The sequence below is a fragment of the Nesoenas mayeri genome (genome assembly GCF_963082525.1).
Source record: "Nesoenas mayeri genome assembly, chromosome: 24".
NCBI classification, from domain to species: Eukaryota; Metazoa; Chordata; class Aves; order Columbiformes; family Columbidae; genus Nesoenas; species Nesoenas mayeri.
In genome coordinates this window covers 4,781,216-4,808,945 of record NC_137546.1, presented here as the reverse complement: position 1 = coordinate 4,808,945, position 27,730 = coordinate 4,781,216, and the positions used below count along the sequence as shown (strand labels likewise).

Genomic DNA, 27,730 nt, shown 5'->3' with positions numbered 1-27,730 from the left:
GTTGCCACTGCTATGTGCTTCCCTTCTTGAAGCCTCCTGCTGCATGGTCTTTGGCCTTCGGTTTTCCCGAGCAGAAGGGCTTCTTGGCTCCAGGCTGCAGAACAGAGAGACAGTGAACATCACGTTCGCCTGCCAGAGCTCAGTGCTGCAAGAAGTACCAGAGTTAAGCATTGCCTGCAACCAAGTGACCAGAGGACACCATGCCTTCCCCCTCTGCCTTCTGGAGAATGGGCACAGCCTGGAGGCTCCTGCAACTGGTCCCCTGAAAGGCTCTGGGTAACACCAAGAGGCACCTTCTTTCTACTTGCAGGACTCATCTTGGGCACCTTAGCACTGGCTGAACATTCAGGCTGTGCACTGCATCTCCTCAGCCTTCGTACATCATCGGGGCAGACACATCTTGTAGCACCTCACTGAACTCAGAGGTGCCTCCTGACCACCACGACCAAGGAAGGGCTGTGGGGCATTGGAATAGGCTGCCCAGGGCAGTGCTGGAGTCACCATCCCTGGAGGGGTTGGACAGATGGAGATGAGGTTCTCAGGACATGGGGCAGTGCCAGGGCTGGGGAACGACTGGACTCGATCATCTTAAAGGGCTTTTCCAACCAAAATGATTTGAAGATTCTATTCTATGATCTGCCACTAAGCACTCAGGGATGTTGAACTCCAGGTGTCATCCTGGACTGTGCTCGCCTGCTCCCGTGTTCTCACCTTCTGCAGTTTGGCCGCTCGCAGCAGCCGCTTCTCCTGGCTCAGCTGGAGCTGTGTCCTCTCCAGGGCCTCTCTCAGCAAAGCCTTCTCTTCTGCCTCCTTGTAGACCTCAGCGTCCAGCTTGGACATCTCCTCCTGGCACCTCTGCAGAGACGCTTGGTTCAACCTGTGCAAAACAGGAGGGAGTGAATCTGTCACTGCGTTGACCCCCCTGTCCCCAGCCGGGCTCTGCCTGGGGGGGTCACGGCTACTGAGCAAACCCAGATCCCTCTTGTGTCTCTACTAGGACCCCCCCCATACTATGGGGTGACACCAAAGGGCATCAGAGTGCCTCACACCTTGCAAGGACCTGCACATGTTTTAGCAAACCTCCCCCCTGCGCTGTGCAAAACCTCACTCCTCTTGCCTTTGCCAAGACCCAGATGCCACCTCTTCAAGGCGTCCCCCTCCTTGCACCCTCAGTGAGTTTGGAGATTGTTATCAAACCTCTTGCCTAACTTTGAATACTGAAGCATATCAACACCAGCCCTGAAATATCTTTCCACACCGTGTTTTCCAGAGCTGCGGGCAGGCAGACTTCTGCATTTGTGCTGCAAACAGCAGCAGGGCTTGCACAAGCCTGCTGGTGGGTTCAAGACCATCTCAAGACCCCCAAGACCATCTGCACCACTCCTGTCCCTGAATTCCCTGTCACTTTGCATCCCAGGACCAGGTCTCACCAGTAACGACCACTTTGCCCTTTGCTACCTGAGTTGCTCCACGTTTGACTCGTAATCTTTCAGCATTTCTTCTTTTCTCTCCAGACAGCTCTTGAGGTGCCTGATCTTATCATACAGCAGTGCCAGGTCCTTCCGTCTCTGCAGTCCCGCTTCCTGCCTCCCCTCCCGAGGAAGATGCTTCAGAGGCTGCATTCCAGACAGCTCCTCCATCTTCAGCAGCCTGCCCAGAGCACCAAGAACATCCAGGTACTGTGGGGGTAAGAACAGGGAATGCTTTATTTACTAGGGCCTGCCAACTCCTCCGCCACATAACATCACACCGCTAAGCCATCTGCTTCCATTCTGCTCTACAGAGGGAGATGAAAATATCACAAAAGGAAACTGCTGCGTGCCTTCCCCTTTGTTTAATTTCCACTCGTGCTTTCCCTGGGTGAGCTTTTTTGAGTGCTCCTAAAAAATACGGCTGCCTGGGGTTCATCCGTGTCTTTGAGGTGCTTGGAGAGGTGACACATCGCAACCTCTCTCACATCTGGAGTCCCATTCTCAGCAGCAGGACTCCTTGGGATTGAATTGTTTTCCAACATTCAATTGTGCTGTTTTCCCTAATGGAATTTATTCTGTACCTTTTGGAGGGAAGAGACCAACTGACACAACCCCTCCTCCTCCAGCAGCCACCTCCATCATTCTGCAGCTTCTCTCAGAGAATCATTTTGGTTGGAAAAGACTTTCAAGATGATCAAGTCCAAACATTCCCCCACCCCTGGCACTGCCCCATGTCCTGAGAACCTCATGTCCGTCTGTCCAGCCCTCCAGGGATGGTGACTCCAGCACTGCCCTGGGCAGCCTGTTCCAATGCCCCACAGCCCTCTGGGGAAGAAATTGTTCCTAAATCCAACCTCAACCTCCCCTGGCGCAACTTGAGGCCGTTTCCTCTGCTCCTGGCGCTTGTTCCTTGGGAGAAGAGACCAACACCCTCCAAACCTCACATCATCTAGTAGGCACATGCATTGGTGAAGGTTTCCATCCTCCCCAATCATCCCTGTCCTTGAGGATCAGCCCTGAGTGCCCAAGGGAACACTCCCAAAAATGTTAGGTGGGAAGGGGAGAAGGATGGACCACAACATGTTCTGGGGTCCCAGAACATCCTGGCAGCCCCTGGCACGCCCCAGGTTTTGCACCACACAGCTCACCCTTCACCACAGCCCTGGTGATGATCACTTCCTCCAGCAATGAGTTTGAAAACAATCTACCCTCTATGAGCGCCGGGTACCACATGAACACGTCTGTCACTGACATACCATCTTCTCACCGAGGTCCATCTCATCTGCCATCTCTGAGCTCGCTGCCCCATTGGTGGCTCCATTCAGACCAGAGCCAGGAACCTGCACAGACAGGGAAAGACCAACAGAGCCCACAGATCTCCTGGCTTCGGGTTGAGCTGCCTCGAGCACCCTTTCTGCTGCATAGGATGACGGCCCTGGCAAGATGAGGATGACCCAAAGCCTGGCAGGAGCTGCCAACCCCCCTGCAAATGCTGCATCTTATAAGCTGCACGATTATATACATCTCTCCCTCGCTTCTCATCTTCTTATTCAGCATATATGGAAGCCTAATTCTCCTTGCTCCAGGGCATACTTTTCCAAAGAAGCCACAAGCACCATGAACCACAAAAGTGCCTTCTTACCTTGCTGGTTTTTAGCTTCGCTCCTGACATGGCTGTAGATTCCTTCTCAAGACCTGTTTTCTGGACTATTTCCTCTGGTAGGTCTTTCATCAGGACCACCAGTGGCTCCAAAACCTTGTTCATGACAACTGGGGGCAAAAAACCACCCAACAAGTCATTCCACTCTCCATGGGACATGCTGGGGTTTCATACCACAAACACTTTGAGACTCACCAGGTTTCCCCTTCTAGATAGATGCACAGGCTACAGAGTAAAGCTGGCACCAGCCTTTCCCACTGGCATCTTTGTCCAAGCATTTGGGAAATTGCTTTCTCTCCATAAAACAGAAGCAAAACTATTTTCCTGCTGACAATTCAGAGATTGCACCACAAACTGCTACTCTACTTGTAGCTTCTAACAGAGATGACACCGCTTTTCCATACTGCTCTCAATACAGGGATAATGTGAGATGGAAAGGGATCAGACCAGGAGGAGTTAGGACAAGCAGAAGATTCTTACAGCGTGCAGTATTTGCAAGGTTATGCATGGCCAAGGCTCAGTTCCCTGAGGTGACAGCCACACTTACCTGAGGGCTGCATCTTCTCCAGCATCTTTATTCTCTCCCGGAGCTCACCCAAACCTTCTTTTTGGCGCTGGATCGTTTCCTCGTGCCTGAGGCCTCGGCATTTCGCACCGAGGTCAGCCAAGTCCAACGCCGGCTCCTGGAAGAAGCCCAGCTGGTTCTCGCCCAGGCTGCAGCTTGGCTCAATGTGAGCTCAGCTTAAACCTGCCTTAAACACGGCCTTGCTGAGAGATGCTGGTCACTTGGCATGTGCCAAGAGCAAAACCCACGGAGCGTCTCATCCTACACCCTCCCCGTGAATTTGTGGGGTAGAAGAGCAGTGTTGGAGATGCTTTGGATACTCTGCTGTGCCAGCCACACTCTGGTGGGGACATCAACCTTGCAAATGCTCCAGAGAGCTGGCAAAGGCCATGTCAGCATTTTTCTCTTGCATTTCGTGCTACCGCAAAGCATTTACTGTTTTCTACACACCGATACACTTGGTGTCTTGCATTTATACATGATCTCATACATTATTCTCTTTCAAACTACACCCATGTGCACAGACGTGCATTCCCCTATTCCAGCCCCAATCAGCTCGCTGCATTGTGACAAATACTCAAAGATCTAGGACAGAGCAGGGCCAACGCTACAACCTGCACGCAGCTAATGACAGCTGCAAATGGCCCACCAGGGTCTGGCCGCCCTTGTTCCCCAGCACCGCTCGGTGAGATGCAGTTTGCTCCTGACCCACAGATTTGGGTGGGCTGCACCTCCTGCTCCCCCTCCCCATCGCTTCAACGCGGAACAGGACGGGCAATACCTCCCGCTTGTCATCTGGCTGTGAGTCAGCGCTTGGCCCCCACGCATCCAGCCTTCCTCGCTGGCAGGCTGGCTGCCACCGCTGCGGAACGGGCTGTACGATCCCTCTACAGTCCCTCCATCTGCTGCTGCACCTACCTTTGAGTTCTTCCCATTTCCATAACTGGGGAAATCAAAGAGGAATTCAGCACAAGAAGCATTTATTCTTGTCCTGTGCAACAAGCTACCCCTAACTCCTGCGGATTCAATCCTATTAAATAAAACAACACAACTGCTTTTGTGTCACCAATACAGCCAGCATCAGGCTGAGCAAGGTTGGGAATGCTCGCAGAACTTTCAGCACGCTGCTATCCCATCTAATTGGCAACTACCGCAGCCCATTAGCACACACACAACACTTCATGGCTCCAAAGTGCTGTGCAAACATCAGCTCATCTGCCAGCAGCAGGAGCAGCCAGCGATCCTGCGCTCCGGCCAGCTTCGAGCAGAGCCCAGCCTTGCCTGGACATCACCAGGTCTCACCACAGTGCTGAGAAACACCATGCATGTGATCGATACTCGCAGAAAACCATGACTTACCCTCTCGGAGGCTTCACCCGCCTGCACGGGCATCCCAGGAGCATCCTCCGTCTTTTCGGCCGTTTCTCGGGCGGCATCCCTCAGTGCCTGGCAGTCGGCTCGGGCTCGTCTGTGCCAAGAGACAAGACCCTTGTGGGATGTCGTGATGGATGAGGGTCACCCAAACAGCTTGTGGAGAACAGCGCCCTGGGTACCCACTGGTGACTAGCACAGTGTGGGTGGGAACATTCACATCCACTGGCTTGAGCTCCACTAAAAAAAGCCCATTTTGGTTCACATGGCACTTCCATATGGGCATTGCTGAGCTCAATGCAGATGCTCTCACATATGCCTTTTGCTCCCGGGGAGATACCAGAATAGAATTATAGGATCATTTTGGTTGGAAGAGACCCTCAAGATCACTGAGTCCAACCATAAACCAACAATGTCACCTAACCATGTCCCTGAGAACCTCATCTCTGTCTGTTGAACCCCTCCAGGGATGGTGACTCCATCACTTCCCATCAGCTGCTGGGAATCTACAGAGCAGCTTCGGCAAAGCATAAGGTCACAGAAGCATGTACCTTAACTCTTCGGCTGCTGCTTTCAGGGCTCCATCCTTCTTCTCCACCAGGCTGGACATCCGAGAGAGCTTCTCTCTGAGCAGGTTCAGTTCCCGCTCTTGACGTTTCACCTGGCTCAGGTTCCGCTCCAGTTCCACCTTCTGCTCCTCGCCCAGCTCCCCTGGACACACAACAGCTCGGTGTGTGTCTGGTGGCTCCTCACTCAGCCCTGGGGCATCTGCAGTTCTCCATGAAACGGATGCGACCCCTTTCCCCAGAGCACCATCACTCATGTGTTGTCACTACCCCACGTCCTGAGAACCTCATGTCCGTCTGTCCAGCCCTCCAGGGATGGTGACTCCAGCACTGCCCTGGGCAGCCTGTTCAATGCCCCACAGCCCTTTGGGCAAGAAATTGTTCCCAAATCCAACCTCAACCTCCCCTGGCACAACTTGAGGCCGTTTCCTCTCATCCTGGCGCTTGTTCCTGGGGAGATGAGACCAACACCTTCCAAAACTCAAGGGCTTTCTTGGCATGAGGGGTCCAAAACTGAACTCAGTCACTTAGCCAAGAACAGTGAGGAATTCACCTACCCAAAGACAATGAGACCGCCTGCTTTGCCCTGAGAAAGGCAACAGCATTGCTTGAGAACAGTGACATCTATTTCCCATTATCTGCCTGTACCCACCCTTGTTACTGCTCAGAGGAGGGATGGGAAGTTGGAAACCACCCAATACAATTCACCCACCTCTCATGTCTGACATCCTGGCCCTGGTTTCCACTAACTCTCTGGTGAGTCCAGCGATGACGGCCTCCTTGGACAGGAGGATGCTCTGCGCCGCTGCCAGCTCCTCCCTGAATTTCCTGAAAAAGATAATTGCAATGTCACAAATTCATTTGAAAGAATCATGTCATGGAGCCTGCATGTGCTTTCTTGAGCTGCATCTCATGATTAATCAGTAAACACCAGTTTTCAGGCACCTTTCACTCCTCTGGGTTCACGCCTGTGGCATCGGTCTTTCCAGCTCTCTCTTACCTGGAGCCGCCCAGGCAGGACAGAGGTCACTCACGTTGTTCTGCATCATTTTGACACTATATGCACTTCAGACTGTCTCAGCCTAACGAAAGGACTCTTTTCACCAAAAGGCCTCAAGGCAAGTTGCAATCAGCCCCTCAGGCTCCCTGAAGCTCTCATTGCCATGGCTGCCCTGCTCCTATCTATCCCCTCCAAACACAACCATCATCAGCAAGTGCTGCTTACACACAACCGGGCATCTCTGCAGCAGGAGAAGCCTCCAGACAAGTTCTTGATGTTGACTGGTGAGCATCGCCCTGAAAACCTATGGGACAAAATAAGAAAAGCAAATTACTTCTGTGTAAAGCATACACATTTGATCTGTTTGCTCCTGCTGTGCCCTCTCCTTCACAACAGCTTTGAAGACTGAGGATGTTCATTCTTGGAGACCTGGGTCTCTTAGGCTCCAGTTCCAACAGTGTTTAGACAGTTGATGGAACCACAGAATAGTTTGGGTTGAAGGGACCTTCCCAGCTCCCCCAGTGCCCCCACTGCCATGAGCAGGGACATCTTCAGCAACTCAGGTTGCTCAGAGCCCCGTCCAGCCTGGCCTGGGATGTCTCCAGGGATGGTTCATCCACCACCTCTCTGGCCAACCTGGGCCAGGCTCTCACCACCCTCAGGACCAACAATTCCTTCCTCATATCTGGCCTGTTCCTTAAATCCTTCCTTGCTCAGGATCACATATGCTTGCCTGCAGCCAGAAGTGCCCCAGTCTTATGACTTTAGCAGGCTCTTCTCCAGCAGGAACAACCAACAGCAGTCCCCAAAGCCACAGAACAACACAACTCCTTGTGAAATGGCTTCTTCGGGGGCTCACAGAGCTTGTCCTGCATTCAGACCAACCTCAAAACAACAACTTGCTGCTGTGGGAGGCATTTTGTAAACGCATTCCTCCATCTCTATATAATTTCACATCAGCTGAGAGGGCTCTTAATACAAACTCACCCCATGCAACCCTTAGCTACCTTCTAATTTTTCCACAAGCGCTGCATTTTCTTCCTCCAGCGTCTTCTGCTGCTGCTTGGTCTCCACCAACTTTTCCTCTAAGGCCACAATTGTCAGGGAATGTTGCTTTATTTGCTCTTTATATTCCAGTATTTCTTCTTCCAGTTTCCGCCTCTGAAACTCATTCTCCTCCTGAACGGTCTTGAGCTGCTCATCTCGCACGAGAACCTGTTGCTGCAACGTTATCTAGGAAAGAAGATGTGTGGTTGGAAGTTTTGCATGTGTTTTCCTTTGGGATCATAATCTGCATCATCTCTCCTGGCTGGCAGTTGGACAGACAGAGGGAAGGGAAGGATTCTGGCCCCAGGTCAGCAGGGACCGGGAAACCTTCTTCACCAACACACATCTACGTGCACACGGGGGTTGCTGGAGGTACCTCTCGTGTCGCAGCTTCCTCCAGGTTGCTCATAGCTTCTCTCAGTCTGCAGTCTGAAACCTCCTGCTCTTTTGCCTTCTTTTCCATTACCTATATGAGGAAATTAGCAGTAATTGAGAAGGTAAAAGGCTTGCAAAAATCCACTTTTCTCTCTGCACATGTGCATCTATGCTTATTTTGGTGAATAAAACCCACCACAGTCCACCGATGGCCTCTGACCAAATGCATCACCATGCTACAGAGCACTTTCAGATTTAACTATTCCAAGCATGAAAAGTTCTGCTTTACGTCCCGTGCGTGCCACTGACCTCGGTCACGCTTCGCAGGTGGCTCTCCAGGTCTCGGGTCTTCTTCTGTTCTTCCTCCAGGGACTGCTTGCATTTGTCCTTCTCCTTGGAGATGGTGCTCTCCAGAATCTGAGAATGGACAGCCCTCAAATTCATTGAAAAAAAAAAAACAAACCCAAACATACCTTGTGGAGTTAAAACCACACATATCAATACAAGAAGATATCTGGGTTCTTGGTGCTGCACCCAGACAACTTAGGGCTGGAGGTTCCTTCCTCTCACTAGGCAATGCTACTATATACACCCATTTTTCCTGCATAACAGTAGTTTTCCTAAGAAACAACCATGTCGACATACCTCTTTGTTCTCCTTGTCCTTTTCCAATATAATTTGATTTATTTTTGTCTGTAGGTCTTGCTCGTGTTTTGCTTCCAGCTCCTTCACGTGTTCCTGCAGCAAAGCTGCCTGCAACTCCTGGACCTTCTCTAATTGAGCCTATGGGGAAACAGTAGATACCGAGGAGCTGGAGGAAGCGTCTCAGCAGGAGAGCAAGAAATAAACATCCTGAGCACATTCAGTAACAATTCAAGAGAGAGAAATACCCTCCATCCTTGCCGCATTAGGGATACGGACACTTCATGCTGACAATGGGCTTTGTCTTCTCCATTCTCCTGAATTTAGTGCAGACCCAGGGACCTCTGCTGCCATACATTCCAAATTTGGGTCCCATACTGGCTCATTTGGGACTACGATCATGTTTACCAATAGAAAGATCCCCAATTCACTCGGTTCACATACATACACATTTCTGTACCTGTAATAGCCTCTTCCTCTGTGTGGCTTCCTGATAATCCTCCAACAATTCCCCGAGAGCAGCCAAGAGCCCTACAAAAACCAACAGAGTCTCAATGTATGAGATGCTCACACAGCCCACACATCCCACCTGGAGCATTCTCTGGGGCCCCCCTCACCTAAGGATGGAGGTCCAGGTTCCTCCAGGGGCAACAGGGAGAAGGGACCACCAAAGGCACGGGCACCGCCCAACGCTAGTTGGGATACCCAGAAAACACGCTCAGCATGGGCTGCCCTTCCAGGCTGGGACAATGGCCTCAGGTTGAGCCAGGGGAGGTTGAGGTTGGATCTGGGGAACAATTTCTTGCCCAAAGGGCTGTGGGGCATTGGAACAGGCTGCCCAGGGCAGTGCTGGAGTCACCATCCCTGGAGGGTTGGACAGACGGACATGAGGTTCTCAGGACATGGGGCAATGCCAGGGCTGGGGAACAGTTGGACTGGATGAGTTTGAGGGGCTTTTCCAACCAAAATGATCCTGTGATTCTGTGTGCTGGTGTCAGCTATCAGTGGAGACCAACTCCACCTGGCACCCACAGATCCTCACCAGCCTCTTGCTGTGGGATTCACGCTCAGAGGTGCCCTCAGAAAGGCTCCTGGGGCCAGCCAAGGGTTTCCTCTCTGCACTTACTGGACCCACGGCACATTCCCACCCACAGGAGATTGCTGAGACATCTCTGGAAGGGATCCTGGCTGCGCACACAGCCCAGCTGCCTGCGCCCACCAGCAGACTTGTTTTCCTTGTCACACACTGTCACCCGTTTTGCTGCGTCACCTCGTCTTCTCTAAGCCCGACGCTTTTGCAAGAGCTGAGGACGGCTTGCTGCTGCAGGATGCTCCTGGTGCTATAATTACTGCTCTGCTAACCACAGCGGCCTCACAGCTCCTCCTGCACCCTCGCCAATGCTGCATCGCCCCAGCGCCGCCCAGCACGTCCTGCACCCCTTTGAGATGCTCAGTGCTGCCAGGAGAGCGATGTTCCCCCTCCCACGCTGCTGTCACAGCCATCACTCCTCTGCAGTGACACTCCACAAGACAACATCAAAGATACACAGAACAGTTTGTGTTGAAGGGCCCTTCCCAGCTCCCCCAGTGCCACCCCTGCCATGAGCAGGGACATCTGCACCAGCTCAGGTTGCTCAGAGCCCCGTCCAGCCTGGCCTGGGATGTCTCCAGGGATGGTTCATCCACCACCTCTCCGGCCAACCTGGGCCAGGCTCTCACCACCCTCAGGGCCAACAGTTTCTTCCTCATGTCCAGCCTGAACCTCCCCTCCTTTAGTTTAAAACCATCATCCCTTGTCCTATCACAACAGGTACTCCTAAAAAGTCCATCTCTGACAATGCTTTGACACAGATTTGTGCTACTACAGCTCCCATGTTTTCCACACGCTGTTCACCTAAACTTGGTTTTGGCAAACTCCACACAGCAATTGCTCTGCTGCTCCACTACAGATGGGGCACAGGAAAGGGAAGATAAAATAATTTCTAACCTTGAGACAAAGGGTTCGGATCTCAGCCAGCACCACAGCCACAATCACAATCAATAAGCATTTCCTAGATGCCACCATGGCAAAAGTCACTTTGACTGAATAACCACGATGGCAGTAGGTCAGGTCCACCACACACAGACATCCCAAAGACAAACCTCAGAGTCCTACATCTGGCACTGGCTACACGGGGTGACCGGTGCGCAGAGGAATATGAGCATGCACACTGAGCAGGATTCTTTGATGCCCAGACTCCCTGAGATTTGCACCAATATGTAGGGCCTGGCATTCCCAAGCTGGATGTTCTCTTCTATGGCTGGCTGAGTAGGACATCCCACCTAGAGCAGGTTTGTGCCCAAGGACACCCCGTGTGACACAGACCTTTGCTGGAGGCATGCGGGTCCATCCCTGCGCTGGCCAGGAGCTGCTCTGTGTCCTCCAGCCAGGACAGGAGGACAGATGCCATCTCCACCACTGCCACTCCAATGGCCGAGACGGAGGGGTCCAGGATTGTCACCTCCAGCCTCCCCAGCTGCCCTCGCAGGCTGTCGCTGCTGCAGGAGCTCCTCAGGCACTCCTGCAGAAAATACAGCAGTGAACAAGGTGGACTCCATGGGCTTCTGGGACCTGGGTAATAGCACAACATCTCTGAGAAAGTCCTGGGTACAACCATAGAATGGTTTGGGTTGGAAGGGATCTACAAAGGTCACCCAGTGCCACCCCTGCCATGAGCAGGGACGTCTTCAGCTCAGGTTGCTCAAAGCCCCGTCCAGCCTGGCTTGGGATGTCTCCAGGAATGGGGCACCCACCACCTCTCTGGAGGTTGCAGATGAACACTCTGAACCACAGAAACACTTTTCACTTCATGGGTCAGTATCTTGGGTGGGAACGGTTCCTGGCAGGCCCAGAGGAGGACACTTCTGTGACACATCCCATTTATTTCCAACCAATATTTCTGGGGGCTACACTCACCTCTCGTTGATCTGGAGAGCTGTGCCCTTGCTGGTGCTGATGCACAAGCACATCTTTTCTCTGACCTACCCTCAAGCTGCTGGAACACCCTGTGCCACTTATCTCCTGGCTGCCATCTTACCCGCAGTGTTTAAAACACTGACCTGGAGCCCACACACGGATTTCTTGAACACCTCCAGATTTGCAGACATCTCCTTTTCCTTCAAGAGCCTAGAGCTTAATTCCTCCTGCAGACCCTTCTCTCTCTCATGACTTTGTTGGTTTTCTTTGCAGATCTCCCCGACCTTCTCTATCACCTGCAAAAGCACGTGAAGGTAAACCAGAATAAGATATTACATTAATACACTTTTTCAGCTGAGGGACCACAGATTGTTTCAGTGAGCGATGACTGAGACTTGCTGCAAACCACGCCAGACTTCTGGGCCTCTCCCTGTTGCAGCCCATTGATCCCATCCAAGCTTTTGGGGGTAAAAAATACCACATCCCCTTGACATTCTGGAGCAGTATCGATAACCTGGAAGAGCTGCGGCACGACTTACAATCTAGAGAAGCTTGGATGCGACCAGCACTACTGTGCATGGAGCAGGCACTGTGGCCATCCTGCAGCGGCCAAGTTGAGCAAATGTGGGTTTTGGAGGCAGCGAGCATCTCCGTGCGCTGGTGTCCAGCCTCACCTGCTGCTCCGTTACGGCTTTCCCTGCAATGCACGCTGCTGCTGGAGAACAGGCTCGCATCACTCGGGTTTTGAAGGACTCCAGCTACAGCAGAGACGGACACAGGAGAATCGATACTGGCTCTGCTGCTCCACTCTCCCCAGCCCTGCACCCATCAATGCAAAAGGTGTCCTGGTACCTGCCACCTTGGACACCTTGTGCACCCTCCTGCCATCCCCTCAGGACATCGTGTTAGCGCATGCACCATTCTCATCACGCAGCTTTGCAAGGGTGCTCTGACACCCCTTTCTTTGCCCCTGACGCCCCTCTTTTGACCCTGACTGCTTGCACCCCACCAGAGGCGAGGCACAGTGGTTATTCACATCCCTCTCTCGGCCTACAAGGTGCAAGGTGTGACCACCAGAACCATGCATCGCGGAGGCCACGGACAACGTGACTCCTGAACATCTCCTGCTGCTTTGCTCTTGCTGTGGCAGGGTTGTAATGACTCAAGGCCAGTACAAATTGCGAAGGATGGACAAACTGAGCTCAGCAGCTGCTCCATCCCACGCTCCAGCAGGGATTTCTGATGGCCAACTCCTATTTTCTCCTGCGGAACAGTTGGGGCAGGCTGGGGATGCCACCCCCAGCCTCTCTGCAGGAGATGACAACTGTTTCCACTGAGGTTACTGCTTTACACTCCCGTATCACAGCTCCTCGACACGTGGCTGCCTCTGTGCTAACCTACCAGGCAGCACACAGACCCAAAAAGTCTCCATCTGCCCTTAAAAGCTTGAGGTCGCCCTTTGGCTCAGCTCTGCACAAACACTGGGTTTATTTTCCAAACATGTAATCAAACTGTCCACAGCTTTTTTCTACCTCCCATTGACCAAGTCTGCTACCAAATTCGTGCTAGTAAAACTCTGAGTTGCAGTTTAATGGGGGAACATGACCTTCTTGTGCAAAGCACGGCTTTATCCCGCTGCGATGTTGTTCTGCAAAGGGCTGTCTCTGCCCGGAGCAGCATTGCCCAGGCATGGAGGAGGGTTTGCATGGGTGCCAGACAACATAACTACGATTACAGAGACTATAGTGCATCTCTGTATCCTATTAAACCCGCTGCATCTTCCACGCTGCCTACACAAATCCTGTGGATAAGCCTATTATACTGCACCCGATGACAAGTTAAGCCCCGTGCCAGGGTTTGGACGCTGCATTTCCTTTCCTGCACTCAACCACAATGTTCTTCCCCATGGGAAAATCTGTGTTTTTGCTGCCTCCAGCCCAGCCTGGGGGATGCTCCCCTCCTCCCTACCTGCTCCTTGCCCTGCCCCAGCTCCGCTCGCAGCAGCCGCTCCCTGCGCCCCATCTCCCGCAGCTGCAGCACTTGCCTGGCACAGGTTTCCTTCAGCTCCTCCTCAGCCTGCAAGGACAAAAAAAAGAGCATTTGCACATCAAAGCAACACCCGGCAATCATGCTGAAAGCACTTTTTACCCTAACTATTCCATATTCACATCAGATGACTCCAAATACTGTACTTAAAAGAGGCCTATAAGAAAGATGGGGACAGACTTTTGAGCAGGGCATGTTGTGATAGGACAAGGAGTGATGGTTTTAAACTAAAGGAGGGAGATTCAAGCTGGACATGAGTTAGAAATAGTTGGCCTTGAGGGTGGTGAGAGCCTGGCCCAGGTTGGCCAGAGAGGTGGTGGATGAACCATCCCTGGAGGCATCCCAGGCCAGGCTGGACGGGGCTCTGAGCAACCTGAGCTGCTGAAGATGTCCCTGCTCATGGCAGGGGTGGAACTAGATGAGCTGGGGAGGTCCCTTCAACACAAACTCTTCTGTGACTCTATAATTCTATGAAACAGCAGAAGACGGGAGCAATCCTTTAGCAGGGGGGTGGGTTTGCAGCATCAGACCCTTGACGCTGCAGTTTGCCGTGGTTTGGTCCCTGAGCCATCATCCATCTGTGACTTTTTAACCCACCGCTCGCTCAGGTTACCTTGGCTTTCTGGGCCAGCTGGTTTCGGGTGCTCTCCTGTTCAGTGCTACACTTCTGGATTTCTTCCTGCAGCCTCCCCAGGTCACGTTCCAGCTCCCCGATGCGCTGCAAGAGTCCCAGGACAGAGCAGGGTCTCACCATTGCCTCTCCGCAGGATTTTATTCCATAAGCAGTACATTCTCCCCCTTCTATCCCATTTAACTTACCTTAACTTAACTTAACTGCATTAACTTAACTTAGAATTTTCTTCTAAACTATATTTACTGTGGTTAGATTTGCTTTCAAGTGGAATTTCAATCTTATTATAAACACTGTTTCCCTGCACAGTAATGCGGTATTACAATTTTTACAGGAGTTTGTGTTTCTCTGGTTCACTATGCACATCAGGTGCCTTCTATTACAAGAATCAGATTCAAAACGACTCTCTTAAAACGCCCAGTTAATTATTCTCTCCATGATGCATTCCCATCATTGCTGCTTTCCCGTGTGCTCCGTCACCCCGAATGACTTGCAACTCACATTTCGGCACGCAATTATTACTTCTCGCTCTCCGAGTTCATGTTTCATTTCCTCTTTAATTCTAGAGCACTAGAACGAACGGCAACACAAGGAAAAAACAAATCATCAGGACAGGCAGATACAGTCATTTCTGCAGGAAATGACAATGTGAGCGCTGTGGGACACCCAGTACCGAGCAGGATGCTTCCCTGGGATGCCTGGTTCCCCTCCCACGCATGAAGGCTCAAATATCCATATATATCCCTTTTTCCACCAGTTAAAGGGTTGATCCTCATCACTGACGTCCAGAGAGCTGCTGGGGAGGATGCTCGGCCAGGTACAGCGACCTCTGCCTGCACCCATGGGCCCCACGGATCTTTTCCACCGTTAAAATTCACTATAAATCACTGAAACCTCATGGAACAGCCCCTAGTCAGCCAGCCAAAACCCAGCACTGGCTCTGTGCTTATTATGCAGATGATGTGGCTCTGCCGCTTAAGGGGGGAGCTGCAAATACAAAGAAACAACCTGCTGCACAGGCTGCTTTATTGAAGGGGGAAAAAAAAACCCCAGGCTGGGCTGCAGGGAGCCACATCAAAACGGGGTTTCCATGGCTCCTCGCGAGGAACTTGGCACGAGTATTTTGTGCGTAACAAACAGCCACTGTGCCATGAGAAATCCAGGGTGGACAGCACCTGAATGCAGAACAAGGCGGGGGGGATTTGGCTGGGGGAGGCGACATGGCTCCGTGGGCATCACCCGGCACCGAGACACAACCACAGCCCCAGTGCTGGCACATCCCAGGGGAAAAGTTGTTTGCATGCAGGCAGGACCCCCACGTTCCAATAAGCAGCCACAGAAATAGCTGCTACACCCCTTAACACAGAGAATCAAGCCTTCTCCGCCTGCTTTCCCACCTTAACCCTTATGCGAGATGGTAAATTACCGAGCCCCCTCATTAGGATGTTAACCTTGGCAGAAACGACCGCGAGCTGATGGTCCTTGTCCCTGCTTTCCCTCTTCATTTTCTCAACGTCATCCTTGAGCTGCTGGATTTTCTGCTCCTTCCCGGTGATCTCCCGTTGCAGGCTGGTCACTAGACCTTGAGAATAACAGCTCCGGTGAGACGCTGTGCAAGAGCATCCCTGCAAAAAACCCCTGAGCGACTGTCCTTCCCCCTTTTTTGACAAGCTTGGAAAGCAAATTCAGCTTTGGGCATGCCATGCTGGCCATTGCTCCGTGACAGCATCACTAACAGGCTCCTCAGGGCCTCGCAGCAGATGCTCCCTGGACGAGTGGCTCCTATGGATCCATTTTTGCTGCGTTATTATATCAGATCCGCGGCTCCGCTCCCTGCCAGGCACTGATCCTACTCCCTTATCTTGGGCAATGAAACCGAGCAGAACGCTTGTGCTAATCTGAACGTTTTACAAAAGCAAATATTTTGTGTGCACGCTGCATTCCTTGTGCCTGATAAAGACCATTGGAAAAGGTTTATGGTCCAAGGTGGCCTTTGCAGGCGGGTACAGCCCCGAGCAGCTCAGAACCTGCCCTGCAATCCACACTTGAGACTTTTTTTTCCCTTAAAAGTTCTCAGTCCCATCACTTTAGTCCCCAAAGTGTCCCTCACTCTATGGCGCTCATCAAGTCAGAGCTTCGGTGCACAGAAACACAGGTCGGATGATTTCTACAAGCCGCTACAAATCATTTGTTGCCCTTACAGCTTTACCAAAGCTCGTTTATTATCAACATCAGGCACCAAACTGCTTCGTGCCCTTACATGGAGCTCCAGGGATAAAATACCTGCAGCCAAAGCGTGGTCCCTCTTCAGCTTCTCGCCTTCTTTCCGCAGCCTTCCGATCTCCAGGTCTCTTTCATAGAGGGAATGGCTGAAAACCTGGCTCGAGCCTTTCTGCAGGTTGCTGATCTGCAAAATACAGGTTCACCTGCCATATAACTTATTAATAAAGCCCCGTTTGGAGAGGGAAATCCAGTGCTGCCAGGTCCCACTCCGATAGGGTTACTCTTGAGCATCTTTGACTGTCAGCAGTCATTGCTTTGGATCGGATGAACTTAAATTCATTTTGGTTGTTCACACTCAAATCCTAATATCAAAAGTGCACAGAAGCAATGTGTTCGCTGCCTGCGATGCCATGAATCCACGGCTGGGTGACACTAACGTGGTAATGGGCAGAAACACCTGCAGATTTGCCACCTTCTCTGGGCATACCTATACATTATCACAAACACAGATCCAGAGCTGCTAATAAATCGTGTTTCTGCTTCAAAGACAGTTTGTCCAGCCCTCACTGGAAACGGGGAGTAGGGAATAGCTTGTGCTATCCACTCCAGGCAACACCGCTCTGCAGATAGCGCCAATTTGCTTCCCACTGCTCAAATGACCGGTTTCACAAAGCAATTACTGGAGAGTATAGAAGAGAGAATAGAGGGAATCCACAGGTGGAAGACGCTTTTGTCAGAGAAACGAAAGCCGCTGGGAAGACAGACACTGCATGTTTCATCTCATAGAATCATTTTGGTTGGAAAAGACCCTCAAGCTCATAGACTCCAACTGTTCCCCAGCCCTGTCCCTGCCCCATGTCCTGAGAACCTCATGTCCGTCTGTCCAGCCCTCCAGGGATGGTGACTCCAGCGCCGCCCTGGGCAGCTGTTCCAGTGCTTATAGTCACAGGGAAACTTGCACAGAGAGCAAGCAAATGCACAAAACAAAAAAATTTGAAGAAAACCCAAACCTACCTCATTTCCCTTGGTTTCAGATATGCAACCTGCTGCTCCTAAAAACCGAGTGCTAAACTAGAAGCACATCTGTATCCGAGGTATTTTCCCTGCTCAGTGCCCATCGAGGTGTTCAGTACCTGTTCCCTCAGGGTTTTGATCTCCTCTGTTTTGGCTCCCAGCTCTCGGTTGAAGGTGAGCAGCTTCTGGCTCAGCTCCACCTCGTTCCTCGCCGCCGCCTGAGCCAAAGTCTTCGCCATCGCCGCGATCTCATCCTGCAGATCCCTTATCACAGCGTCTTTCTGCTTTGATTCTGTTTCCAAACCAGATAGGTGACTGATTTCCTTCTCCGATTGCACAAGCCTTTCACCCTGTGGGCAGATTATGGGTGACATCTGTCACTCTCTGGCTATGGAGACACCAGGCTGCCTGCTCCAGGGGTACCGATGCATGGACACGCTCGCCCCGGCTTCCCAATGTATCCATGTCCTCTGTCCACCCAGCAGTCCTCATCCCCAGGAGCCTTTGGTGACAGTCCCTGCATCCTGCTGGGACTCATGGCCGGACATACAAACAGGAGTGGGACAGGGATGGTGACACTCACACCTTCCCCAGCATCACCTTCTCCTGCAGGACATCTGTGTCATGAGTTCCTGGGGAAGGGGCTCCCCCCACACCACTCGCACCATTGCCTGAGATGTTGGTCGAAGCTGGAAGAAAGCAAACACGACAGCAGCAAATGTCAGCATGAGAATCATGGAATCATAGATCACTTTGCTTGGAAAAGACCTTCAAGATGATCGAGTCCAACCATTCCCCACCCCTGTCCCTGCCCCATGTCCTGAGAACCTCACGTCCGTCTGTCCAGCCCTCCAGGGATGGTGACTCCAGCACTGCCCTGGGCAGCCTGTTCCAATGCCCCACAGCCCTTTGGGGAAGAAATTGTTCCCACATCCAACCTCAACCTCCCCTGGAGCAACTTGAGGCCGTTTCCTCTGGTCCTAGTGCTTGTTCCTGGGGAGCAGAGCCTGATCCCCTCCATGCTATGCAGCAGTAGTGCTTCCTGCAGCATCCCTCTCACTTGACTCACAACTATTCTAAGGCAGCAGCTATTTTACAATCCATGAACTTGGTTCACAACTGGAAAACAACTATTTGGCACTAAAAAGACACCGGTGCCGTCAGTCTGCACCACAGAGAGGAATAATACACCTCTGTGAACAAAAAAGCCTCAAGGCCAGCAGAGACAGAACAGATAAAGGCTCCTTGGATTTTTCAGCATTGCCCAGCCCCCCACAGAAAGCAGCTTCACATTTAACTTTGCACATACTAATAGCCACGTTCACTGCGATTAGCACATCTGGATCCTCTTGGCTGTATTTCCCCCAAATCAGATGCGTACATGCAAACCTGGAGTACGTTCTTTCTTCCCTTTACCTTCACGGCAACTTCAAGTTCTGCCCCTGGACACGTCTTTCAGCACCGCTGCTGGCACAGCCTCTGCTCTGGAACACCCGTCGTACCTTGGCACTTCAACTATTGACGTTGTATTAATTACAACTGTGCAAACAACCCAACCCCAAACCAGGAAAACCACCAGATTGTGTCTCAGGCCATAACAAGCTACGTTTGTGGCAAAAAACTCATTCTCTAGGTGTACTGTTCTCACAAATCCATTCCTCTGCTCTGGTGCTATTGCATGCTTTATTTTCAGAAAGGTATTGGCTATTGATCTAGTTTATAGTCCCTGCACACAAGGCAGCCAGTAACTGCACTTCAAAGGAGGAAAAACCATCACTTCAAGCAGGGGACGGCAATAAGTGCATGAGTCGCCGGTGCAGATACAGTTATCGCCCTTCCCAATCACACACAAGGAAGAAGGAAGAGGAAAAGTCCCTCAGCTATGAGGGCAACAGCATTCCTGTGCATGAAATCACAGAACCCTTTTGGATGCAAAAGACATTTAAGATCATTGAGTCCAACCATTAACCCAACGCTGCCTCTAAACCATGTCCCCAAGAACCTCAGGCCAGATATGAGGAAGGAATTGTTGCCCCTGAGGGTGGTGGGAGGCTGGCCCAGGTTGGCCAGAGAGGTGGTGGATGAACCATCCCTGGAGACATCCCAGACCAGGCTGGACGGGGCTCTGAGCAACCTGAGCTGGTGAAGATGTCCCTGCTCACGGCAGGGGTGGCACCGGGGGAGCTTTGTAGATCCCTTCCAACCCAAACCATTCCATTATTCTGATTCTCATCTACATTTCATGTCACAGCCCATTTCTTAACTGACCCACATGCCACCAAGGACCACACACGGTCTCCAATTATATCCACTGGACACGGACTCACACCTGATCTCTGGCAACACTCGTCACTGCTCAGCTCATATCAAAACCACCTCTGCTTGGATCAACTTTACCCAACACTGAGTTGCTCCAGGAGGTGACCTGGCTACCAATGACCCAATTTGGCATTGGGGAGTACCTGGCCTCACCATGGAGGTCCCGCTGAAAGCGTCCGGCGGGACGGTGGTGGCCACGCTCCTAGCCCAGGCACTGAGCGGTCGCTTCCGCAGCGGTGGATGTGGCACGTGGCCAGCTGCTCCGGGAGCCCGGTTGCCCGGAGAGCTGGGGGGGTGCGGCCCCCGCAGCGAGGGGAGGTGGGACGGACATGCAGGAGTCCGGGGCTTGGGCTCTGCAACCAACTGGAGCTGCCCGCTCCATGCTGTGCGACGTTTCACGGGCGGATAGGACATCTGCAGTGCGAAACAAAACCAAACACAACATCAGCAAGATTTTAGGAAGGTTTTTAGCCCCTGATAAGCGTGCATTATGTGGAACAAAACATAGGCAGAGATCTGAGTAGCGGTAGAATTTCAGTCCTTTCCCGTTTCCATTTGCCAAGTGCCAGGTTTAAATCAGGAATCCCAAATATTTTGTGGAAATCAAGATAAATTATTAAGGTTTGCTGCTTTTTGAGTTCTTCCCTCTCTACATTTGACTACCCTAATTCCGCATGCCGTTTGCAAAATGGGGACGCCCTGGTTCACGCCTCTCCTGGCTCGCACACCAGCTGTCCTGCCCTCTCATTTCTCCCATTCCTCACGCTGAACCAAACCCTCTCATTGCACTCCTGGCTCGTTGTCACATTTTTCAGACCTATCAGACATGTAATTAGGACAATATCTGCTCTTCTCCTTATGAGGAAAGCTTCCCGGTGCAGAAGAGACAAGCCACCATTGAGGTTTAATGTCAGGTTACAAACGCCCTTTCTGGACACTTGTCCTGAGCTCTGGGGCACTGCAGATGTGACTCACAGCTGGATGTTACTCCTCCTTATATCATGTTCCTCTGAAACTAGAGAAAATGAGAGAAAATTCCCTATATTATAGACCATTGACACCTCACGGGGTGCAATGCACAGGTGATTTACTCTCTGCATTCAGAGGCTTCAAAGCTGTTCCACCAGGGGAGGATGAAGAAGCGTCAGAAGCACCGCAGGGCTTCCTCTGGGTCACGCTGCAGAACTGCTTTCTGGGTTCATCTTACTTTTGGAAATTAAAATGCTCCCTGTTCCAGCAAGAACCAGCTCTACCTGAGCAGCACGGGCACCCCGGCTGCTCTGCCTGCATTGGGGAGCTGAGCGGTTTTTAAATGTCTCTCGGCCAAGGCTTTCTGGATAACTTTGGATTCACTGGCTCAGTTGCTACACCAGGAATCTTGCTGAGACCCCTAAACCCAGTATTTGGGTGAAGATTTATTTGTGCACAGGCACAGCTGGAAGACCAGGCTCTGCGTCTCTCACCACCAGGTACACAATACACATTCCCCGGACTCTGTCTTAGTATCTATTTTCTGGTATTCCTCAAGAGTCAAAATATTACAAATAACACCAGATCTTATCAATCCTGAACTGTGTAATAACCCAAAAGCTCCATGACCTACACAGACATCCCTAAAAAAGCTGTTCTCCCACAGACAGACTGCCACTATGTTTGACAACACTCTTTCCAAGTTTACAATCACTTTGGATTTCTCTTGAGCTCCCAAGTCAGCTGCGATGCCCTGGCCACGCTGTGCAGGACAACACAGCATCTCAGCTACGCACAGCCCAGCCCAGCACCTTCTAGTTTGCTCTTGGTGAGATCCAAAAGCAAACAGCTGTGTGAGTAAGTAGAATCATAGAACAGTTTGGGATAAAGGGACCTTCCCAGCTCTCCAGTGCCCCCCCTGCCATGAGCAGGGACATCTTCACCAGCTCAGGTTGCTCAGAGCCCCGTCCAGCCTGGCCTGGGATGTCTCCAGGGATGGTTCATCCACCACCTCTCTGGCCAACCTGGGCCAGGCTCTCACCACCCTCAGGGCCAACAATTCCTTCCTCATGTCCAGCTGAATCTCCCCTCCTTTAGTTGAAAACCATCACTCCTTGTAGTAACTCTTGAGGAAACATCAAAACGCAAATAGAGGAAAAGGACGTTTTCCAGACCTCATGTCCAAATTACTGTTGGGAAACCCGTCCTGGGCTTTTCCTTTTTTCCTACTGAACTGCCCGAGTTTCTGCAGCAGAGGGAGCTCCAGCTTTTCCTTTTCTCACCCTTTGCTTTTCCCGAGATCACCCAGATGAGTCTGGGAGCCTGATCCTGCTCCTGGGGAGCAGCAGCACCCACCTGTACCTGGGTATCCCCTTCCATCCTTACCTGGGCAGCCCCGTCCACCACCAGCTCGAAGGATTCTCCCCCCGCTCCGAAGCGCAGGATATCTCCCGGACTCACTTTCACGGCCGCGTTTTGGACCTGGCAGCCATTGACGAAGGTGCCGTGGGGGGAGTTGAAGTCCTGCAGGACAAAGCCGTTGTCCCAGGCGGTGAATCTGAGGGCTGCCTGACGATCGGCTACACCTGCGGACTGGCACGGGCAATCAACAGGCAAGCAGGGAAACCTGCCGGAAAGCAGCTCGGGTTTTGTTACTGATTTGCCGAGCCCTCCCTCTCATTGCTGTACATCCCTGCAGAAGCGAGCTGGTAGCCCTGGGCGACCACGGTGCACCCTCCTCCCCGCATACAAACCACCATCCATCTTAGGACCATGGACTTCCTCGACCCTACCTGCAGGACGATGTCGGACCCTTCGTGTCTGCCTATCGTCGTGTGCGGTTTCAGCTGAAAACACCCCTCCGAACTCTTTAGAAAGGCTCGCATCGTCCAGCCCTTGCACCTGCAAGGCTTGCATTATAAAACACAACAACTCCTCGTTTAGCAACGCCCCTCCAACACAGGCAACCGAGTCAAGGACGTCCCGACCAACTCATGCACTAGAATTGTGCAAAATCAACCCAAACGCAGCTCTGCCATGGCCAGTGGCGCAGCCACAGCTTCGCGGTAGCCTTGGAAACCCCAGCCGGGACGGAGTCTGCTGCCACCCTCATTTTTCTCTTTGTTTTGGATTTCTTTTCCCCCTTCTCCTTTTTCCAAGCAACCGGTCTGGCAGCACAACACAGCCCTGTGCCAGCTGCGGCTCTCCCTGACGGCAGGTGACACACATAGGAGCATTTCCCCACCTATCAAAAAACTCACAGGGATCCATGCAAGTTGCCACTGAACATTTTTTCCCCCTTTCTTACTTATTTTTTGAATTAATCCCATGCACGTATGCACAAACAGGTCTTGCAGCCTCAGGTGACTGGATTAACATTGCCACCTGGTGCTGAGGGCGCTGTGACCCGTTGGCACGCTTCTCAGTCGACTCGCCTTCATCCCAACCTGCCAAACGCCCTTTCTCAGCAGAAAACAGGAAAATAACACACCCGCCACCAATACCCAACCCAGCAGCCTCTGTTTTGGCCACTCTAATGTTGGTGACACTTGAGCTGCTTTCATCCCATCCCCGCACCCCCTGCCCCAAATCCCTCCATCTGGGCCATATTCTTCTAGTACTTCTTCCTTCCCTTCAGTCAGGGAGTGCTTTATTCAATGACAATATTTTGAGTTTGTGCTGCCCACTGCGACACAGCACAGTGGAATTCATCTAATACGACCACAAAAATCAAGAGATGCAATATCAAATAATAACTAAACAAGAGAAACTGTGATACAGATTTGGAGCAGCATCTCTTCTTGGTTTCCATTTTGCCCGTTTGTGCTCCTCTTACACACCTTTTGCTAACCAAGTCAACCTCTGTTGAAGGGACAAATCTACATCAATATCAGCATTGAACCAACACAACCACATCTGTCCCAGCAGCCCAGAGGGCAGATTGGCCAGGAAACATCAACATCTACTGCAAATTCAGGAGAGATTCTGCTCTCTACCCACACCATCAAAATTCAGACCATTGAAGGGAGCCCGTGGCTGCACATCATGATGTTTTTGTCATCAAAAGCTTTGCTGGAAGCCCAGAATTTGGGGATTTATTGGGATGTCCATGGAGCAGCATCCACCCCAAACCAGCCGATGGATTTCAAACCTTGGGAAGGGTCAGCCACACATGAGCGCACACACACACACAATGTACAAAATATTTATTTGGAACAGGTCTGCTCGCACAGCATCCTCAGCCATTTCAGTGCACTCAGCCCCCGACCCCTGGATTTCTCCACTCGCCTCAGACCATCCCCTGGGAAACACAAAACGCAACAGGGAAAGCAACCGAGGCAAGAAATCCAAACTCTCCCTGGGGAACACGGGGCTTGTTCCATCCCAATTCCCACAGCAAAGACCTTGGCAGGAGTTGGGGCTGGCCCTGGGCCATCCCAGCCCCGGGCGGGAGCGGGGCAAGCTGCAGAGCTACTCTGCAAATGCCATTTCCCATACTCAGAAAGAAAAGGCACCAAAGAAAAAAAGGAGTGCTGCCCCTTTTCCACTTGCAAAATCCTTGTTTGGTATCCGTTTGGTGGCTCGGAAAAGCCTTGTTGGCGCAAGGGGGAGAGGAGGTGAGAAAACACATCAGGTGGTCCTTATGTAAATCACCGCAAATTACATTTTTGGTACTTCCAGCCTTCATTTACTTCACAGCAGCAGACCTATTGGCATTCAGGTTTATCTGCCCGTGTTCCATCCTGGGAAAAGCCCATCCTGTCCCCACGCCACAGCGCGACGCGTCCATCGTGTCCTCCACATCGCGGCGTCCAGGCAGCCCCGACCGCTCCTGCGCCCACAGACCGAGTCCCTCTTAGTGTGCTTTAAAATAACAAACCAATAAAAACCCCAGCAGCAACGCATATTCCTCTTCTTTTAAGTCATTTGCCGGCTCTCTGGCGCTTTCTCCTGGATCTCCTCGTACTTGGGCGGAGGGGTGAGCGGCTCTATTGTGACGGGGACGCTGTTGTTCCCTTCGGCCAGGTTTAACCTGATGTCCTTCAGGTGCAGCTTCTCTGACTTGATCCTCCGGACCTTGAGCGGCTTCAGGCGTTTGCTCAGGCGCGAGTTGTGGCGGCTGGGGTGCCGTTCCGTGCCGGGCTCCGTGCCGGCGGTGGCCGGTGTCTGGGTGCTCTCGTCCAGCCCCGTCAGTGACTCGTAGGAGGGGAGGGAGACGCTGAGCTGGGGGCCCCTGTCCAAGTCTCTGGGCTCGGAGTAGCCCGAGTTCATCACCTCCTCGTAGCTGGGGACATAGTACTGGGAAGATGCGTCTTCATCCTCTTCTTGACTAGAGGAAAAAAAGAATTAATAAAATAAATAAATAAATGAATTTAAAAAAACTAAAATTCAGGCTTTCAGGAGCACATCATTTCAGCTTCATCGTGGGTTGGGGATGGAGCGAACGGATAAAAAGATCCACCCAAAACTTTAGCAAATTACAGGGTGTTTCAAAAAGTTGGACCCCGTTTGAATCAGCCTCAAAAGAATCACAGCAGTGGTGACCACGGTGGGAGGAAACACTTTGAGAGGCGTTGGGTCCATGCAGCAGGGGAAGGGAACACAGAGCGCTTATATAAAGGTTCCTAAAATTTGAAGCTCATTAAACCCTTTGTGAAGTTTCGTGTAGTTGTTATATGCTGCTGTTGTGGAACACGCTGCTTTGAAATCGGGTCCATCTCTTTGAAACACCCTGTATTTACCCCTCTACATTCTATAGCGCTTCCTTTTTGTTTGACGGAACAGATCACAACCCCACCTATATTCACACACGTTTTTATGGCCTTGTGACCTACGTCCACTTTCTTTGCTCGCAAAATCCATTTTTCTATTGCACAGCAGTGACTTCTTTCCCCAGCAGAATACTGATTTCCCCCCTCCCCTCTTGACAATCAGCCAAAAGACATTTGACAGGGACATCACCCCTCTGTCTTTGCCATCTGGATGTCTTTTTGGTGGTGTATGTATTAATACCTTGAGTTTTTCTGCAAAAAGATTCAGCTCTGCAATACATCACCATTTACGCATGCGTATACTTGGTGTTCCCTTTGCATTATGAAGTTATCATCACAATTTCATGGGGAAAACCTGCGCCCGGTGAGACAGGACACCCTCCATCTCCCTGCTCGCACCAGCAATCTCACTCTTCGTTAACCATTAACCACCGAGTCCAGCGCTCCCTCCCGGCGTGCTGCCTGTGTGCCGGCAACGCCAGGAGCGGCCACGGCTCCATCCAGACCCCGGCTTACACACAAACAATGCTCCCTGTCACCTATGGCACCATAAATACAGCTGGAGTTGTTCCTACCCAATCGCCATCATGTATTTGTGCCCTGAGCCACGAGCTGTGCGTGCCTTTGTTTTAGCACACACTGCTATCGGCCTGGCTCTCCTTGCTCCTGACCTTCTTGAGGAAGGGTAACAGCTCTTGGTTTCATTCCTACACTTGATTTCGCCCCATAATGAAAAAAATATTCACAGAAAGGGCTGTGGAGCATTGGAACAGGCTGCCCAGGGCAATGGTGGAGTCACCATCCCTGGAGGGTTGGACAGACGGACATGAGGTTCTCAGGACATGGCTGGGGGAACAGTTGGACTGGTTGATCTTGAGGGTCTTTTCCAACCAAAATGTCCCTGTGATTCAGGCTCACCTGTCCTCCTGGTGCGAGGGCTCTACAGACGCTTGGTGCTGCACGTGAACCATGTCTTCGCTTTGCCTCTTCCTGTCGCGGATATTCAAGCAGATGGAGAGCAGCAGCAGCAGCACCCCGGCTCCCACCAACACGTACGCCACCGAGAAGGTTTTACTCTTCAAAATGCCCCCGGTGCCGCGGTCGGGCTTGCTGCTGTTCCCGGCGTGGGTGGCGGGCTTGTCGGCGGGGCCAAAGCCAGGGACGAGGTTCCAGACGGCCATGATGATGCCGAGGACGAGCATCCCCAGCCCGATGGCTGTCAGGGCGTAGTGCGAGCCGTTGGTGCGGGACTGGGCCATCGCTGCCGCCACGGGCTGGCCGGCTGTGCTGTCCCCACCTTATCGCCTGGCTGGGTTTCGGGGGGATGCAGGACCACTGGCATGCGTGCGGTCCCCTCCCCTGGTAGGCGGCGAGCTCTGGGGAGAGATGAAAAGCAATAATTAGCACGTGGCGGGATGCAAAGGCTACGCAGCGGCCGTTTCAACCACCATGACAACATCGTTGTATTCCACTAATGCTGGAAATCTAATTCCACCGTGTCTGTGGAGAGTACGTCGAGACACAACACAACCATCGGCAGCAGGATTGGATCTGGGGAACAATTTCTTCCCCAAAGGGCTGTGGGGCATTGGAACAGGCTGCCCAGGGCAGTGCTGGAGTCACCATCCCTGGAGGGCTGGACAGACGGACATGAGGTTCTCAGGACATGGGGCAGGGACAGGGGTGGGGAATGGTTGGACTGGATGATCCTGAGGGTCTTTTCCAACCAAAATGATTATAGGATTCTTCCTATAGGATTCTACAATCCTTCCCGGCTGTTCTCATCACACCTGTTTGCTACTTTCTCTACTTTAATACCCACCAACCTTAGGAAAGAATTGAATTATTGACATTTGCTAAGGACTTAAATTAACCATCCTTAGGAGCACGATAACTGACCTCTTCACAGCACCAAAGAAACCCCACCAAAATAAATCTCCCTGCTTGGAAAAATGCTCCGTGCTTTATAGAGCTTGGCTGCCTTTAGACAAACAGCCATTGGCAACGCAAACTGACCTGAAACCACCCAGAAATAACCCTCCGGCTGCACAAGTTCTGCATTTCCCTGTTGGGGATGGAGCGGGGCTGCCTCGGCACTGGCT

The 27,730-nt window shown here is 51.9% G+C and overlaps 2 protein-coding genes across 2 annotated transcripts; both read right to left on the bottom strand.

The window, feature by feature from the left end:
- Positions 1-10: 10 nt before the first annotated feature.
- On the bottom strand, positions 11-22,742 carry FHAD1 (forkhead associated phosphopeptide binding domain 1; the record flags this gene model as incomplete). The annotated part of the gene is made up of 28 exons (XM_080358773.1): positions 11-94; positions 712-877; positions 1,459-1,679; positions 2,729-2,812; positions 3,115-3,242; positions 3,680-3,815; positions 5,057-5,165; positions 5,620-5,779; positions 6,347-6,462; positions 6,860-6,938; positions 7,642-7,867; positions 8,058-8,147; positions 8,366-8,473; positions 8,702-8,839; positions 9,159-9,229; positions 11,064-11,259; positions 11,798-11,950; positions 12,329-12,412; positions 13,623-13,730; positions 14,314-14,418; positions 14,833-14,901; positions 15,783-15,913; positions 16,615-16,738; positions 17,688-17,918; positions 18,169-18,257; positions 20,031-20,301; positions 22,243-22,449; positions 22,650-22,742. 28 exons carry the CDS (start codon positions 22,740-22,742, stop codon positions 11-13), a joined length of 3,777 nt encoding a protein of 1,258 aa, XP_080214899.1.
- A 2,032-nt stretch (positions 22,743-24,774) lies between these two features.
- Positions 24,775-26,887, bottom strand: TMEM51 (transmembrane protein 51; the record flags this gene model as incomplete). The annotated part of the gene is made up of 2 exons (XM_080358727.1): positions 24,775-25,186; positions 26,547-26,887. The coding sequence occupies 2 exons, from the start codon at positions 26,885-26,887 to the stop codon at positions 24,775-24,777; spliced, it is 753 nt and encodes a 250-aa protein (XP_080214853.1).
- Between the last annotated feature and the right edge of the window lie 843 nt (positions 26,888-27,730).